General features: G+C 33.2%; 1 protein-coding gene across 3 annotated transcripts; it reads left to right on the forward strand.

Annotated features, from left to right (window-relative positions):
- Positions 1–1997: 1997 nt before the first annotated feature.
- Positions 1998–11477, forward strand: LOC111794873 (ubiquitin carboxyl-terminal hydrolase MINDY-1-like). Of its 3 annotated transcripts, XM_023677047.1 has the most exons (13): positions 1999–2265; positions 4266–4384; positions 4478–4584; positions 4665–4752; positions 5453–6503; positions 6606–6660; positions 6758–6839; positions 7012–7092; positions 7659–7763; positions 7855–7904; positions 8329–8365; positions 10482–10562; positions 11197–11477. In XM_023677047.1, exons 1-13 carry the CDS (start codon positions 2085–2087, stop codon positions 11278–11280), a joined length of 2121 nt encoding a protein of 706 aa, XP_023532815.1. In that variant the 5' UTR covers positions 1999–2084; the 3' UTR covers positions 11281–11477. The 3 variants fall into 3 exon arrangements, with proteins under 3 accessions (XP_023532816.1, XP_023532815.1, XP_023532814.1); XM_023677048.1 differs by lacking the exons at positions 10482–10562; positions 11197–11477 and adding an exon at positions 9081–9371 and having other exon boundaries at positions 1998–2265; positions 7659–7751; positions 8329–8446; XM_023677046.1 differs by lacking the exons at positions 10482–10562; positions 11197–11477 and adding an exon at positions 9081–9371 and having other exon boundaries at positions 2000–2265; positions 8329–8446.
- Positions 11478–12812: the final 1335 nt, after the last annotated feature.

Genomic DNA, 12812 nt, shown 5'->3' on the forward strand with positions numbered 1-12812 from the left:
TCGGTTGCCGGTTAAACTCAAGAAGCCCGTTTTAGAGAAGGGAGGATTTTTTCAGTTGGGTTTTGGTTGCAGCTAAAATTTGGAGCACCGTAAAAGCTGTTTCGTTTGAGGGTTTAAACAAATGTTGCTCCGTACGTTAAAATTTTTGATGGGTTTTATTGTTCCGTACGATTCGGTTCTGAGCTGGACCAATGGAATGCATCCACGTCGTCCGTCGGGAACATCGTCCTACTATGTCACGTGCCTCTTCCTCGTTGATTGGTGAGTCTTTTCATTTTTGTATTTCTTTTTATTGGCAAGTGAATAATCTACGGAGAACAATTTCCAATATTTCCCATTTCCAAATTTTGTTTGTTTTATTTGGGGTTCATATGTTAATTTAACTTAAATCCGAGGACTGCCTCCTAAATTGAAAGAAATGGTCGCCTTCAAATTAATCTTTTACCTTTTAAACTATTTTTCAAATACGTTTTTAATTATGTAAATCAAATTAGTCAAACATTCTTACAAACTGTGAACAAAAAAAGGACCAAGAAAAAGAAAAGGTGCATCCAAAGTTTCCCTTTAATAAAGTAAGTTGGTTTTCGAATTTAATTAATGGAATATTTTCGTGTATTTCTTTTAATTAATAATCTATGTTAGATATTTTATAAAAAATAATTTATTTATCAACTAATTATTACTTAAAGTATTAGGTTTTATAAATAAAATATTGAATTTAACAATTTTAATAATTAAACGAGCTTCGGATAAGTATAACACAAATAAATCCTTTGGAGCCATCAAACTTATTAAGAAACATATAAAGTCGATTTGTTTCGAATCTAGCCCCTCATAAATGATAATATATATTTTTAAGAGCGAAAACAATAATTATGAGAGAATTTTGAAAAATATAATTTGTGGGTGGTTGCGAAGAAATAGCGTTTTAAATGGTACATCACGATTTAAAAAAAATAATAATGAGAATAAAGAGAGAAATATGCAGAAATATTCAATTTCTTAATAAGGAAGTATGAATATTTATGTATTTTTTCTGGAAAAGGGATCAATATTTCTTGAAGTAGGTTGGTGTGAAATTACAAACCAACCCCTAGTCTGCATTCATGATACAATTTGAAACAATAAGTCAAGCTAGCTAGCTCGTCTTTATTTGGCTTCTTCAATTGATAATTTATTTTTTAATTTCAAATCTAAGAAATCAAATAACTATAGGTTAATTAAAAAAATATTATATTTTTTAAAGAAGAAAACAACAAAGTAAGAATTATAATTAAAAATGCAATTGTTTAGTTAAAAAATGATCTTAAAAAACAAATCCGTTTTAAAATGGTACAACACAAATTCCAAAAAGGATAAATAAGGTAATTACAAATTAGGTATTCAAAAGTAATAAACAATTTCTTAACGAGGAAGTATTCATATTAATTTCTCGAAGTAAGTTGGTGCACAATTACAAACCAACCCCTAACCAAGACATGCATATATCGTTCGAGCCATCATTGAATCGATGTTAGCTTTAGTTTGTTAAAAGGTTAGAAAAATTTAAGATGCATTTTAAAGAATAATAAAGTTAAAGATGAATTACAATCGAAAAATTTAAATTTTGGAAAGAGTAAATAATTAAAATATTATTTAGATTTAAGGAAAATTCATGACAAACAAAACAAAAGCTAAAAAAATTTTAACGACAAAGGAATAAAAGATCGAACAAAAAGTTTATATAATTTTATGAAATTCATTTATTTAAGGATAATTTATTAAAATTTATTACGTTACAAGTATGTGAATGATAATTAAATTTAATTTTAATTAGTTAAAATTATTTTAATATCTAAAATTAAAAAGGTGATAAAATTGTTTAAAATATTTTATTTATATAAAATTATGATAAGTTTCGGTTATTTATTTATTGTAATTATAAAATAAGCAATAACGCGTAATTTAACAAAGAAAAGTAAATGAAAAAGGGATTGCAATTAAATCCACATTCTCAAATCCTTCTCTCATTTCTTTCCTTTTACCATTTGTGTGTATAAAACACAGTGAGCAACTACGGGGTTGCAATTCCTAAGAGATCGCTCATGGCGTCGCCTTCTTCCTCTGAAGACCCTCCAAATCCACCCCTGGAACAACAGCAACAGCAGCCGCCCAAGGAAAAGGAAAATGAATGCCTATACAAGACCAAAACTATTCAATTTCTTGGCCGCTCTACGCCTATTGTTCTCCAGAACGATAATGGTCCATGCCCTCTCCTCGCCATATGTAATCATCTCTCTCCCTATCTATCTATCTATCCATCTTCCGCATGTTAGGGTTTCACTCTTGATTGCTATCGTTTTCTGCTCTGGCCACATTTTTCCTTCCTTTACGTGAAACTATTCGGACGCCTGTTGTTGCTTCTTTGAATTTGATTCCGGTAGACTAGGTAATCGCGTGGGCGGGTGGTTTTTGGTGGATTAGTCGCATATTGGATTGGAGATTTGGAGTTGAATTTATGTTCTTCTTCTGTTTTACTTGTGCTTATCTGATCGCGGAATGTTTGAGGGCCGTAACGAGTCCGTCTGTGCCAATGCTAAATTCTCTTATGGAATATGTTTTGGTCAATGGTGATCGAACGTTCAGTCGTCTGTAGTATGATTGTTTTTCATTGATTCACTCTGCCTATTGATTTATTTATAAATTGAATAGTAATGGCCATTTTAGGGTTTATTACTCTCACTCTCTTTCCCGTTTCCTGATTACTTAGCATCTTCAATATTTTGGTGACCGGAGTGTCCTAGCAGACCCACACTTCTTCCATATTCTAGGAGTTAACTTCAGTTTTCCTTCAACCTTTTCCAAAAACGTTCATGGGTAGATGACTTAAAGTTTTTTTTTAACTATTTCTGAACGAGACAGATTTGAAATGAATGTATTTAGGATTTTTTCTATCTTTCTTTAGATCATTGGAATTTTTATTTTTATTAGTATTATTATTTTGTATGATATTCTTTTGATCCACGAGAACTTCCCATTTTACTCTGTATGATCATTAGCTTTCTTTTAAATAATAACCTCAGGATACCGCATAGAATCTTCCCATTTTATTCTAGCCTTTTATTCTGTCTCTCTATACGAATAGAATTTTAACAAATATTGGAAATCGCCCACAACTTATTTTGATTTCAAATTATTTGAAGTTGTGGAGAAATATCAGATCATAAACACGAGGGTAAATGATCTGGATCTTCGGCATTTTACTTTTGTCCTCTCAATTTCTGATTTGTAAACTATTGCCCACACAACTAGACTTATTCTATCTGATGTAATACTTGAGTCTATTTTATTAAGCAACCACAAGTGCACAATACAAGGATAGACTAAGCTTTAAATAAACAAAGCTTAGTGCTGCTAACAGACTCAACCGATACAACAAAATTGATCAAACTCTGTAGCTTACTGTACAATTAACTAGTTATTAACAAGAGTTAGGGACAAACAATACTCTCAACGTTTTCAAATTATAATTGCTTCTTAAAGGAAGAGAACAATAAAAAAAATGAAGGAGAAAACCATCGAACCTTTTTCTCATTAATTGTGATAAAATATACAGTGCAGCCATATTTATAGGCTGAGGAAAAAACTCCACTCATGTCTTTAAAAAAAAAAAAAAAAACCAGTTAATTACACTGGCTCTAGTGAGCTGTCTTCAAGCTACTAGTAATCTAAAGGAGGGGGTCGGTAGATGTTGGAGTCCATTAGGATCTGTGATCTGTTTTGAACTCCCAGCTGTTGATCTTCTCAAATCTCACCATAGATTTCTCTTGTTTCAAACATTCTGAATGAAGTATTTCTACTCTTGCATTTATAGATTTTATTTTCCGTAGAATAGGAAGTCGTATTTATGACTCTAGAATCTCTAAAAATGAATAAATAGCTTACTTTTCCATAAATATAAATTATGCATTCTAATATTATATGTGCAATGTGCTGTGCCTGGCTTATCAGAATATTGTGCACCTTCTTTTTTATGTTGAGTTTGGTTGTTTTTGCTACTGGCTTGGATATATTACAAGCAATAGATATTAGAATTCCAAAGTTGTTAGCTACCTGAAGATTGATGAAAACTGAAACAAACTAGTTTCATAGCAATATTCAGTTAACTAAGGATGCTCATTCTATTAAGATGCTTTTATTTTTACACTATTCGGTGTCTTTTGTTGTTTTTTTTTGTTAGACTAGTAAAAATCCATCTTCGGTTATTCACGTTGGGGCTGTTGCAGGCAATGTTCTCTTGTTGCGGAACAACTTAAATCTGGGTCCAGATGCAACAGAAGTATCGCAGGAGAAATTGTTGTCTCTGGTCGCTGAACGGTTGATTGATTCAAATAGTAATGTTGATGTAAATAGTTTTCTTCTCTATACTCTTTGAAAGATTTCTCTCACCCCATTTTCTTCTTATTCAGTTCTTATATAAACTCTTTTTGGGTAACAGAACAAAGATGCTGGTTTTGTTGAGAATCAACAACAGAACATTGCTGATGCTATTGATCTGCTACCACGGCTAGCAACAGGGATAGATGTAAATATTAGGTTTAGGAGGTAGGTATAAGCTTTAGTCCTCTCCTAGTCCTTTTGTTTTCATGCCTTTTTCTGAACTAAGTTTAATGTTGTACTTGCAGGATTGATGATTTTGAATTCACTCCAGAATGCGCCATTTTTGATTTGTTGGATATTCCTCTATATCATGGTTGGATAGTTGATCCTCAGGTTCTTATATACTTTCTTTCTAATTACTAAGATAAATTAAATTAACAATACTATAGAGTTTCTTGTGCTCTGTGTTGATTTTTATTCTTCCTATTCTCAAGTTGTAGGCATGTGACTTTATCAATGTCTTGAAAGTCTATTTATATATTTGGTTCCTTTTCTAGAATTCCATGACTTAAAAAGAAAAAAGGTTTTATATTAGGGATCTTAAATTTCTTGGTAAAATCCTTTTTTGTTGGTCAAACTCTGGTTGCCATGGTTGAATTATTACAGAATTAGGGGAGACTGTTTAATAAATAGAAGTGCAGGTAATGAAGGTTTTGTGGTAGGTTTGGACTGATAATGAAGCCATTGTTGTAAACATTGGACTGATATTCAAGATGTCTGCAATGTAGCCTACAGGGCTTTTGGTCCCTTGGATCCTCTGAACTTGATCACTAAAGAACTATGTTGGATTCTCCAAGGCTACCTACTAGGCTGTTATTTCTTAATATGCCACCACCCTAGAACTTGTTGGCAGTTGGTACAAAGATATATTTGTTACAATTTTTTAAACTGAAATATATATATTGAAAAAGTTTACGGACCACCCTTTATTGATAGTGGGAATAGAGTTCTATCTTTATTCCGCCATTTGGTTTGACCTTCCTACTTAAATTCAAGGATATACTTCGTTTCCTACTGTTCTTTCTGTGTGCAGGATCATGATACTGCTAGTGCAATTGGTTCCAAATCCTACAACGCTATTATGGAGGAGCTTGTTGCTCTGGAAACACAGCACATGGAGGATCAATGTAGTAATAATCCTGAAGATGATTGTATTGATTTTGTAGCTGCAACAACAGCAACGCTTGGAGTACCATCTCCAAGTCTTTCGAAAAATTGTTCATTTGATGAATCACCTCGTTCAGTCTCTGATGAGCAACGAATGAGAAAAGGGGATCTTGAAGAAGAGGCAGAGTTGTTGAGAGCCTTGAAATTGTCTGAATCTGTAACACCAATCTCAATGGATAATCATGGTGTTGTCGATTCCGTGGGGGACACTTATGCCACCAAATTGGATGAGGAACCATCTCCTGAAAAGGTTTCAATCATAGATGCCGTGGAGAAGGCCATAATAAAAGGCATTTGTGCTGCAGAAAATAATCTTAACCAGCAGCCCAGTTTATCCATCGAAGATTCTTGCAGAACCTCTTTGAGCAAGAGTGATGATGAAGGCGTATCACAGGAGCAAGTAAGCTCTTCACCGTTGAAGGCTGATGTGGGAAAGCCCCTTGAGACTGTTGAGTCTGAAGGGCATAAGATTTGCCCTGACATGTTGGACAATCATGAAACATTAATTGAGACTGATCCCATTTCTGGAAGAGAGAGTTCATTGGTGAATGAGAATACTGACGATATTTCTCACAAGAATGATAAAACCCCTTTGCCAGCTCCTTTTGAATCAGTCGATCATAAACCGGTAGATAAGGAAGACTCAAGTGAACTATCAGGCCTATCTTCATCTGTTACCTGTACAGATTCAGCAGATGGTAAAATTCAATGTGTTGATGTACCTGGCGGTTTGACTTCAACTGTTGGTAGTGAGCCCATGTATGAAGGAGAGGAATGTATATTGGATGCACGAAGTGCGGTTCTTGCAGCTCAAGAGCCTGTATATGAAGGTGAAGTGGTTCTTGCAGAACAAGGTTGTGGAAGCTCAATAAATTTCCCAAATGTACCGGCAAAGGATGAAATTAGTCCAAAACAAGGTAGAAGTGATTTGTATCATAAAGGTTAATGATGTTTCCACTTGCCAATATTGTATTTATTGCCTTGAAACTTATCAGGAAAAGCCTCTTAATTGTTATCAGGGGAGCTGATCAGGAATTTCTTAAAGAACAATGCAAGTCAGCTAACATTTTATGGGTTGGTTCTTGCCTATCGTCCTCAATTTCTCTGCTGGACACTTTTGTTTAATTTCACTGGTATTGTGTAGAGCCTCATATTGTTATTGCTTTTGCAGCCTTTTCTCCTTACAAGATGGACTTAAAGAGCGTGAACTTTGTGTTTTTTTCCGGAATAATCACTTCAGCACCATGTTTAAGGTCAGCGAGAATTGAAATTGAACCATGTTTTCCTTTTTCTTTTTTTTGACTGCCAGAGCCGTTGACCATTGGTGGGTTTCAGCTTTACTTATAGTTGAACCATGGTGGGTTTTGCTGACCAAATACTTATAGTTGAACAATAAATACCAATTTTTTCTCATCTCATCTTCAGCTTGATGGCCAGCTTTATCTCTTAGCTACAGACCAAGGTTACATTCATCAACCTGATTTGGTGTGGGAAAAGCTAAATGAGGTAAATCTTCTCAATGAACTTTTTCTATATGAGCATAAATAACTTATAGTGGGGCACTTCATTAAAAATATATAATAATAATAATAATAATAATTTTGCTTAAAAGAATAATAATAGACATCATAGCAACATGATAGAAGATTTTCTGACAATTATTGAAATAGTAAATTTTACTTCGGTTCAAGGGAGGATTCAAGAGCTCTGTAGTTCTCCACCCTCTGTTCACGAGACTAATGCCAAAAGGATATCCTCAACAAAATACTCCAAATAGTCATCCCAACTAACTAGGACCCACACAGGCAGGCCCAACACATTACTAACTTTCACATGAAGAATTTCTCAAATCCACTCTTCCTCCTTCTTTCCTAGCATTCTCCTTAGCCACTGGAGGTCTCTCACATAGATGATAGTTTAATACATTTGAAACGTCTTTAATATGTTCACCTTGATATTTCTCTTAGCTAATCTTAAACTCAAATCATGCCCTGCAATTGTACTAGCGGGACTATGCTTTTATGCAGTTTGTTAATTATTCTATCCAACTTATAACTTCAAATATTTTGCAGGTGAATGGAGATACTTTATTTATGACGGGTAATTTCAAAGAATTCAAAGTAGAAAGTCATTCTAATGAATCTTGGGATGAACATAATGCCATGGCAAGCACTGCGGTTTGTGTTATATATATATTTGAACAATTTTTTACTGCCCTGATATATTTTTCTTTAGCAATTTACCAAGACTATTTTGTACATGCTGCAGGATTATCTTGCAAGTATTGATGCCACCAAACATGCCGGATTGGATTTGAAGTAACTTTCTATCTCGTTACTTTTAGTATATTACTCTTTTTACGAAAGCATGCAAAGGAATGCTGCAAAACACTTCCTATCTTGTTATTGCTATTTTTCCAGTACATATTTTCTTATGTTTGTGTTTATTCGCATTGGTTGGGAGCTCATCTCTCAGGGAACTAAACAAGTGATTCCCACCACCCCAATCCTTGTTTTGCATGATTTCATTCCCGAACCATATAATAATTTGGATAGCTGGAGTTTATTAAATACCCAATTGTTCTTGTCAAAGAGAAAAAACACTCCAGCGTTTTAGACATTCACTTAAAACTCCAAGTACTGGCCAAATTCATTGTCAGTTATTAATTTAAAATTCTAGCGGATATGTTTTGCAGACTAGAGCTGATTGCTGATGATCACAATGGTATTTAAATTTTTGCAGTTCTGACCTGCAATTAGCAATAGCCCTGCAACAACAGGAGTTTGAACAACAACCACAGCGACAAAATGTGCAGCAGCCATCTTCTGGCGGCAGTTCAAGGCTGGTCGTGGGTCCTCAGGTATGTTGTTCTTGTTGTAGGCCTTGTACTTTCTCTTCATGCTATAGATCCTCAGTATCAATTTTTTATTTTTTATGACATAATTCATTTGGACCTAGCCACCTATGATTTCTATAGTTGTGGTTTTATTTATTTCTGCATTTGCTCCACGTTTTCAAGCATGTGAAGAAAACTAGCAAAAAAATGTACTTCAAATGATAAATGCTAGGCTAAATTACAATTTAGTTTAATTTTCAAAATTATGTCTAATAGGTATAGAAACTTTAATAAATGTTTGATAGGTCTATAAACTTTAAAATTATCCATCAATGCTCTTAACTTCCAATTTATGTTTAAAAGATGTTTGACCCAATTTATGTTTAAAAGATATTTGACCCAATTTATGTTTAAAAGATGTTTGACCCAATTTATGTTTAAAAGATGTTTGACCCATTTGATATAACCAAACTAAACCCATTTGATATAACCAAACTAAACTGGTGTAAGATAACTTTCTACATGAACTATCAGTCTAATTGTTTTTCTTTAATATATATTAGTCAAAAGAGAAAGGCATATTTAATTTAGGTCTATATATTTATAAACTACCCCATTTCCGGAATACTTAAAATAGGCAGGGGGTTGCATTTTGCAGGTGTCTAAAAGTAGTGGAAAAACCCCGCCATCTTCTTCCGCGAGGACCGACGCAAAACCGAAGGAAAAGTGCAGTGTGATGTGAATTTTGGCTTTGCAGAATCGATAGAAAATCATTTATATTTAATTTTATTTAAATTTTGTTCCCTGTAAATTGTTTGTTTGTTGTCTTCTTAACAGCATATATCACCACATGCTGTTGACTAACCTAATTCCTTTATGAGAGTTTGGATACAGTTTTCCATTTTGTATATATATTTATATATATCCCCAATCCCATTTCTTTAGGCTCTTCAAATCTTTTTCTTCTGAATATTAAGATCTGAGACGGAGAGATCATAAATTTTGGGGTTTTACTAGTTACTTGTGTGTGTGAATGAAAGCCCGGCCCACAAGACATTTAGGGCTTGTGAAATTGGGCCTTCAGAGAATTAGAAGGCCCAATTTTGGGGCGTGGGATTCTTAATAGGATCGTCGGCAGTTTGGATGTGGGAACAAACAGACGTATTCGTGATTCAAAGTGATGGGTGGGCGGTTGGATTGTTGTGTACGTTACAACAGCACCATCATTTTGTTGCTTTTTTTTTTTTTTTTTTTTTCCTTTTTCATAAAATCCCACTACTCATCTAACTGTTACCATAGCCCACCCACTTATTTGTTCATCACCTTCTATGTACTGAAACTGAGATTCAAATTTGATGGGTTTTCAATATTTTTATTTTTGTTTTTTCTTTTTATAGATATTTCTAGTTTGATTCTTTATGCGTTAGAAAAGTTCTCAATTCCTACCCTTGAATTTCATGCCACTTCTATTATTATTATTATTTTTTTTAATAACAAACAATCAAGATATTCTCATAGAATAATCTTGATGGTTATAAATAAAATTATTTAAATGTCTTTTAAATTATTTTTATTTTCTTTTTCAAGAAAAGCCCCGGGGCACTGCTTTGACTCAGTTCCATCAAATTATCTCCAATAGTTACCCTCCCCCCCCCCCCCCCCCCNCCCCCCCCCTGTTTTTTTGTTTAATTATTGGTTTCAATTTAATTAAAATAATTATACAAAGACTCATTAACGTGGTGAAAAATCAATAGTGATATTTACTTGAATTGATATGGTGATGATTAGAAAAATTTTCGATCTGAAAAAATGACATTTCTTTATATTGTTTCTTGGCTGGACTTACAAAATTTTCATGAAATATAAATTTGAAACACTTAATAAAAAAAATTAAAAAAGTCGTAAGATTATATACACATAAATATACATGAGGTTTATATTGTTTCTTGGCTGGACTTACAAAATTTTCATGAAATATAAATTTGAAACACTTAATAAAAAAAATTAAAAAAGTCGTAAGATTATATACACATGAGGNGCAATAGCCCTGCAACAACAGGAGTTTGAACAACAACCACAGCGACAAAATGTGCAGCAGCCATCTTCTGGCGGCAGTTCAAGGCTGGTCGTGGGTCCTCAGGTATGTTGTTCTTGTTGTAGGCCTTGTACTTTCTCTTCATGCTATAGATCCTCAGTATCAATTTTTTATTTTTTATGACATAATTCATTTGGACCTAGCCACCTATGATTTCTATAGTTGTGGTTTTATTTATTTCTGCATTTGCTCCACGTTTTCAAGCATGTGAAGAAAACTAGCAAAAAAATGTACTTCAAATGATAAATGCTAGGCTAAATTACAATTTAGTTTAATTTTCAAAATTATGTCTAATAGGTATAGAAACTTTAATAAATGTTTGATAGGTCTATAAACTTTAAAATTATCCATCAATGCTCTTAACTTCCAATTTATGTTTAAAAGATGTTTGACCCAATTTATGTTTAAAAGATATTTGACCCAATTTATGTTTAAAAGATGTTTGACCCAATTTATGTTTAAAAGATGTTTGACCCATTTGATATAACCAAACTAAACCCATTTGATATAACCAAACTAAACTGGTGTAAGATAACTTTCTACATGAACTATCAGTCTAATTGTTTTTCTTTAATATATATTAGTCAAAAGAGAAAGGCATATTTAATTTAGGTCTATATATTTATAAACTACCCCATTTCCGGAATACTTAAAATAGGCAGGGGGTTGCATTTTGCAGGTGTCTAAAAGTAGTGGAAAAACCCCGCCATCTTCTTCCGCGAGGACCGACGCAAAACCGAAGGAAAAGTGCAGTGTGATGTGAATTTTGGCTTTGCAGAATCGATAGAAAATCATTTATATTTAATTTTATTTAAATTTTGTTCCCTGTAAATTGTTTGTTTGTTGTCTTCTTAACAGCATATATCACCACATGCTGTTGACTAACCTAATTCCTTTATGAGAGTTTGGATACAGTTTTCCATTTTGTATATATATTTATATATATCCCCAATCCCATTTCNTTTATATTGTTTCTTGGCTGGACTTACAAAATTTTCATGAAATATAAATTTGAAACACTTAATAAAAAAAATTAAAAAAGTCGTAAGATTATATACACATGAGGCGATTTGAATTAACCAAAGGATTGACTTTTGAACATTCACAAAAGAAATGCAAGAGAAAAACAAAGGACAAAAAAAAATCTTAAGCAGCGGATGAAACAAAGAAAACGATAGCTCAGGGATGGTGTGGATCCCACTCTCTGATTCTGACANTTTCTATAGTTGTGGTTTTATTTATTTCTGCATTTGCTCCACGTTTTCAAGCATGTGAAGAAAACTAGCAAAAAAATGTACTTCAAATGATAAATGCTAGGCTAAATTACAATTTAGTTTAATTTTCAAAATTATGTCTAATAGGTATAGAAACTTTAATAAATGTTTGATAGGTCTATAAACTTTAAAATTATCCATCAATGCTCTTAACTTCCAATTTATGTTTAAAAGATGTTTGACCCAATTTATGTTTAAAAGATATTTGACCCAATTTATGTTTAAAAGATGTTTGACCCAATTTATGTTTAAAAGATGTTTGACCCATTTGATATAACCAAACTAAACCCATTTGATATAACCAAACTAAACTGGTGTAAGATAACTTTCTACATGAACTATCAGTCTAATTGTTTTTCTTTAATATATATTAGTCAAAAGAGAAAGGCATATTTAATTTAGGTCTATATATTTATAAACTACCCCATTTCCGGAATACTTAAAATAGGCAGGGGGTTGCATTTTGCAGGTGTCTAAAAGTAGTGGAAAAACCCCGCCATCTTCTTCCGCGAGGACCGACGCAAAACCGAAGGAAAAGTGCAGTGTGATGTGAATTTTGGCTTTGCAGAATCGATAGAAAATCATTTATATTTAATTTTATTTAAATTTTGTTCCCTGTAAATTGTTTGTTTGTTGTCTTCTTAACAGCATATATCACCACATGCTGTTGACTAACCTAATTCCTTTATGAGAGTTTGGATACAGTTTTCCATTTTGTATATATATTTATATATATCCCCAATCCCATTTCTTTAGGCTCTTCAAATCTTTTTCTTCTGAATATTAAGATCTGAGACGGAGAGATCATAAATTTTGGGGTTTTACTAGTTACTTGTGTGTGTGAATGAAAGCCCGGCCCACAAGACATTTAGGGCTTGTGAAATTGGGCCTTCAGAGAATTAGAAGGCCCAATTTTGGGGCGTGGGATTCTTAATAGGATCGTCGGCAGTTTGGATGTGGGAACAAACAGACGTATTCGTGATTCAAAGTGATGGGTGGGCGGTTGGATTGTTGTGTACTT

This window comes from Cucurbita pepo, chromosome LG05 (assembly GCF_002806865.2).
Source record: "Cucurbita pepo subsp. pepo cultivar mu-cu-16 chromosome LG05, ASM280686v2, whole genome shotgun sequence".
Classification (NCBI taxonomy): Eukaryota; Viridiplantae; Streptophyta; class Magnoliopsida; order Cucurbitales; family Cucurbitaceae; genus Cucurbita; species Cucurbita pepo.